At 36.3% G+C, this 6,000-nt stretch overlaps 1 protein-coding gene across 2 annotated transcripts in view; it reads left to right on the plus strand.

Moving 5' to 3' along the window:
- The window catches only part of LMBRD1 (LMBR1 domain containing 1), an 89,096-nt gene extending 86,295 nt beyond the window's left edge, over nt 1-2,801 (plus strand). For both annotated transcript variants that reach the window (XM_074819818.1, XM_074819820.1), the window contains exons 15-16: nt 1,519-1,610; nt 1,773-2,801. In XM_074819818.1, the coding sequence (XP_074675919.1) occupies nt 1,519-1,610; nt 1,773-1,892 (212 nt within the window). In that variant the 3' untranslated portion in view covers nt 1,893-2,801. The remainder of the gene's footprint in view (nt 1-1,518; nt 1,611-1,772) is intronic.
- The last annotated feature ends 3,199 nt before the right edge of the window (nt 2,802-6,000 follow it).

Here is a 6,000-nt window from a genome sequence, read left to right on the forward strand (position 1 = left end):
CTCTAATTAAGCTGTTTTGCACTTTAATTATCTACAGAATGTGCCTGTTTGTGTGTTCTATCCCTTATGTCTAGTAGTTGTGAAATCCCAGTTTAACTTCTTTTTTGTCTGCTGATACTGTGTAATAGATTCCAGAAATCAGTCTGCTGCATAAACTAGTATTAACGTAGTATTTATAATTGTTCTGTTAGTTTTATAAAGTGTAACTCATTGGAGAACCATTGAAGGAATGGAGATGTTTCTCTATCTGGATACAATCATTTAAGACACTATAGGGATTTGGTTTGGGGGGATCATCTTGGCAAGGTCAAGCAGCAGACCTTCCTGAAAGACATGTCCTTAATTCCTAACTCTTCTCTCCCCAAGAAACAGTGTGCTATAATATGTGGTATTATTAAAGCAGCTTGTTACCTAATGTGGAAGTTGAATCTTTAAATATTAACCTTCAGAAACTGATGATTGTCAGTTTGCTAGCTTGTTAGATGGCTGATAAAGGTTAAACTATATAAGCAGCTGTGTGTCACTCCCAGCTTCAGGAGATGGGAAGTCTGTACTTCAACTGCAGTTAGTGGGTATTTCCAAACCTCGGGTCAGAAATGAGGGAAGAACGGGCAAATTCTGGGTTGCTTGCTTTCTCTAGTGTTCAAATTGTTTAGATAACCAACTTCTGCTCTGAAATGAGCTTTGAAGCATAGTAAATTATAAAAACAGTGGATTGTGTTACACCCTTAGCATGAACTCAGTGCAGCTCTCCTTGCACTGGAGAGATCCATCAAGTGGCTCACGTGTCCTGCTGGCTGCCCTCTGACATAATCTCGAATGTTACAGGCTCAGTGTCTCACACAAGCCTTTATGCTACCTGTCTGCAGTCTTAAAAATGCTTTGACAATTTGAATCTTAATTCTGTTAAAATCTGCCATGTCATAATGGAGAAGAATACTTGAGTAGTCTTATTTATGATGTTACTCCTCTTAAGATTTAACCAGTACTGTCAGGTTTTGGGTCGGGTACAAATACGTCCTCTGCCATTTGGGTCACAAAAGGCCCAGTATGTGGTGGGGTTTTTTGCTTACATGACCCAACATTGTAATTGACTTTGATTTTTACCAAAGTTATGCAATGCTGGTGGAGACATTTTTTTCTAAGTACTGAAATGTGGTTTTTAATACAGAATCTGCTTTGTATCTCCTTAGCTACAGTTGATCTAAAATGGGAAGTGAGTAGGATCTGTCAGAATAGGCAATAACTGACACATCTGTAGGAGAAATTGCACCCAATAGTAATGGGGTTATCTGTAACTCTTGGCTCAGTGTTACCTGTTTTCACATTCTCTCCCATAATAACAAATATCCCTCTTCTATACCTCCTTTGTAGAGGAGAGTAAATTTGATTTAATGAAATGTAATTGTTCTGCAGAGCTGAATAGTCTCCAAAACTGTTGAATTATTATCTTACAAATTGGAATTAACTGATTTTTGTTTGTTCTGTGTTAATCAGCACTATTTGCTTTCCTTCTAGATCAGTGTATTGTTACTCGGACATACCTCTTCCTTCATAAATTTTGGTTCTTCAGTGCTGCCTATTACTTTGGGAACTGGGCGTTCATTGCAGTAAGTACTTTGATTATAAAGATCCCTGAATCAGGATGGATGATTTACAGTAGTTGTCATTGAATCATTTGCATCACCACACTGCCATTTCATTTTACATATATTGCCCTTGTATGCCCCTTAATTGAGTAAAGGTAACTTTTACTTATTTTAAATTTGCAGGTCTTCTTAATTGGATTAATTGTTTCATGCTGCAAAGGCAAGAAATCAGTCATTGAAGGTGAAGTGGATGAAGATGATTCAGACATGAGTGATGATGAACTGTCTGTTTATTACCGTTGATAGCCTTTTGCATTCAAGATGGAAAAATGTAATTTAAAGTTATGTTGAAAGTCATACCAATGTGGAATTGGTATCCAAATAAGCATCCTTGCACCTATAAAAATAGAGGAAATAAGTGTACTCACTTAAAGGGGTAAAAAACTGAATATCACTTTTTGAGTATCACTGTTATATCAGAACAAATATTGAAGTTGGGTTTGAATAATATATAGAAAATATTGTTTTATGATTAAATGTATATGTAACTTTCTGATGTATAATTTGATGAACTATTGTAACTATTTCATAATTCATGATGCTTTTCTGTTAACTTAGGTTTTCTTAAATACTGTCATGCCTAACTTGTAGGACTTTTTTTATTCAAGCTCAGAAATAAAACTAGCTGAAATCCTGCAAAACAGCTGGTGCAAACATTACCAGAAAGATTTGGATGAGGTTTTCACTTTCATAAGGATGTGACTTAACTTTTGCATTTATTTTTGCTGGCATTTCTGGGATTCCCATATAAAGCTATAGTTAACAAGAGACTGTCCTGTAAGTATGCCAGAAACATCCACTTGAGTGGTGAGTTCCCAGTCTGTGAAGAGTAAGTCATTTTCATACTGTTATCCCCACTGAGTTACCATGGGAATCCTCAACTATGAGGTGGCTTTTGCTCTATCAAAGGAAATAATTAGTGTAAATGACAATATTCAGCATTGTTGCAGTGTTTTAGTACAGATCAGTTCTGAAACTGCCAGGTGCCTGACTTAGTAATAACCAACAGAATAATTAAGATGTGATTAATTTTTAACTTATTTTTCTCGTTAATGCAAATTGTCTAGTTTGAAGTTTTCTTTCAATATTTAATGTAAATGTGGTCAACTTGTTTACAAGCCAATATGTTTATATAAACACAGTTCATAAATATTTTTGTCATTTGTGTTGTCTTTGTAAAGTAATGTTATTTTAACTATATAGTTACTGAGCTATATTTCTAAGGCTGAAAGATATCTCCAGATATTCTTTGACAGACTCTGAAAGAAAATGTTTACAAGTACACGTTTTTAAACTTCTAATGCTACCTGAGAGAAATTATAGTCCATGCAAACACATGGAAATGTAACTTAGGTAATCTTTTTATAAGACTCATTGTTAAATAATTATTGAAATGTAGGGGAATTATTAATATAATGTCCTACTCACATGTTTGTAAGCTCTTAAAACTGACAGTTTTTCATTCAGTTATTTCAAAAACAGTCTGCTTCCTGGAGTATTTAAGAGCAGCAGGCTCTCAGGAACTTCGGAATTTTAATTTAGTTCTGGTATTTCAAGAAGTCTTAGGTGAGTTGCGTAGTTAATGTATGAACACAAGGAACTGGTGTTGGGGATCTTACAGGAACAAACGAAACTGAAGTCTTTTAAAAAGCCTTCTGTGCCAGCTGCTCCAATAATATACATGTTTATGTGGCAACCTGGAAGAATGTCTGATGTAGCTTGATCACAATCTGCAAATATGCAGTGAAGTCTGCTCAACTAATAGCAGTCAGTTGGTTTGCTACCAGTGAGACATTTGAAAGGACAGAAATGTATTCAAACACTGATAGTAGGTACTGAAACTTGACTAGGGAGTCTGAGATCCCTTTTGACTAGAATTAGCTCAACACTATTTAAACATGACTGTTGGGGAAGCTTGCAAGGAATTATTTATAAGAAGTTCAAGTAACGCAAATGGAAGGTGGAACCTGATGTTGACTGGCTGGAAGCTGCATCCAGAAGATATCAAGAAGTTAGAGTATTCTTCTTTGTGGGTGCCCTGATGGAAAACTTACATTAACTGCTTGGATTTTCTCCTTTTTTTGTGGGTCTTGTTCATATTTCATCTTCAGCTTTATCAGTGATAATTATCACTTTCTTCTTTGGCTGTATCATGTACAGTTTTGTTAATGTTTCTGGGTGTAAGATTGAACTGTGATACCCAGTTTTGCAGAGTTGTATCCATTCTATCTTAAATTCTCACTGGGGAGATTGCTGCTTGTCTGGGGAAGATTGGGAGGAAGGTGTTGGTTTTGTGCCACGTTAGCTGCTTGCATGTTGCATGTAGGCTTAGGTGTCACTGGCCAAGATGCCTGGCCAGTCCCTAGGTATATGTTTCTGTAGGTCTCCCCTGTTTCCAGGCTTTTTTTAATTTCCAGGTTCTTCCCAATCCAGTCCTGCTTCCTGTTTAAACAGTCTGTGCAGAAATACAATGATCTGCCTTTGAATTGGTGGCTTTGTCTCGTGTTTATTTAATTGGAGGATTCACTAAGTACCACTTTAGCCAGCCAGTCACCAGATTTCCAGCCAGCCCATTGCTAGTTGCAGACAGCAAGAAGCAGGCTTCTGCATGAGAGTTCAAAAGTTTTCAGACATTTACTGTCACCTTCTGTCATACAAGTAGTAAATAACTGTCAGCATTTATCAGAATTATTCTTCTTTCCACATCCTCACTAAAGTTTCTCAGGAGTTCAATGAACCATTTGACTGACAAGGTTTTAAAAGATTTTTGTATGTACTAGAGCACTTGTAATGAATATACACTCAAGAATTCACCTTTAACACTTCATGTGATGGAAACCTGACACATTTTTAACTGTATTGTGCCTTTAAAATGAACTAGAGGTGTTTTTGAAGTTTAATGAGTGATGAAGTCACCAACTGGATTTGGCCATCCAGTATCACTCAATGAAGAAAACTGGCAGTGAAATTTAAGATAGCCCTGGCTTAAAATACTTGACTTTGATCGATGCTTGCAGGAACTTAAGAATCAAAACTTCCAGTATATTGTTTTCTATCTGTCTCTTGTGCTGTCTTCCATAAAATACTTGCAAATAAAAAAAAATGAATTACTTCCACAAAGTTATCCCTGCTGTGGCTGCACTTGTATGATTGAAGTAGTTCACTCATTTAGCTGTTAGTCCAGAGTTTTCTGTAGGTTTCAGAGCAAGTTTGAACTTTGCAGTCATGTTATAATACAGTATTCTACCTTATAAACAAACATCTAACATCCTCAACTGAGTCTTCACAGATCTCAATTTTCTAGACTAAAGTCACTTAAAAAGGCATCAGAAATGTTTCACTGCTTTGATTATATGAATGATATTCCAAATCCATCTCTGTAGTGTGAGCTTTCAAAACTTCTGAACAGGTGTAGTGCTATTGTCAGAGTTGGCTTAAGTTAGATTTTTTTTGTTGTTATTGTTGTACTTTTCTAGTCAGCTTCTACCATGCTGGAGGCTGATGAACATTTAGAAACTAGTGAGCCTTAAATCTTGCTGACACATCAGGCATAAACTGTGGTCACCAGAAATATGTTTAATAGAATTCAGCAACCACATGTGTCAAATGGCTTCTCATCTTGCTGCTTGTTTTACAGTGATTGGTAGTTTATCTGGAGTTACAGATCATAAATACAATAAAGCCTGTCTGTTTTGTTTCTTAGCTGAAAGCTAACAGTGTGCTACAGATCTCCTACTGATTGTCAGAAACAGGTGAAAAGCCTTTCCTGGGAAAGAGTGCAGAGAAACATCAGCTGCCTTTTGTATTTTCTGCTTTGACTTCAGCAAAAGATTTCAGTGTTGACTTGAGATTTTACACTGAAAACAGGAATCTACTAGTTTGAGTGTACCTGTACCGGAGTCATGCCACATAGAATGGTAACTTCATGCTCAGATAATGTGACAATTTAAGTTAGAAACTAATGAATCCTTTCAATGCTCCTGTTTTTGCTTCTGAATAATCAGTGTAGACATAACTCTTCAGATTCTTTGAGACGTTTTCTACTGCTTAGAAACTGTATTTCTTGGGCTTACAGCTGTTTTTTTGTTTGACTCTCAACATGAGTTCCTGAATTGGATGGTGGCCTACAACAGCATTTTGAAAAACATTACCCCTGTGTAGAAACTACTATGTGATTTATCCTAAAATACTGGTAACTACTGGTGTGTGTAGCAGACTTAAGAGTTGAAGTGTTTAAGGAAACTGATTAATTGTGGAAGGTAACTTGTATAAGTAGATAGTCAACTCATTGTGACAGCACTGAAACAGTTCTAGGTATGGATAGGGAAATAAAGCACTGCTTGTGAGATTA

This window comes from Strix aluco, chromosome 3 (assembly GCF_031877795.1).
Source record: "Strix aluco isolate bStrAlu1 chromosome 3, bStrAlu1.hap1, whole genome shotgun sequence".
Taxonomy (NCBI): Eukaryota; Metazoa; Chordata; class Aves; order Strigiformes; family Strigidae; genus Strix; species Strix aluco.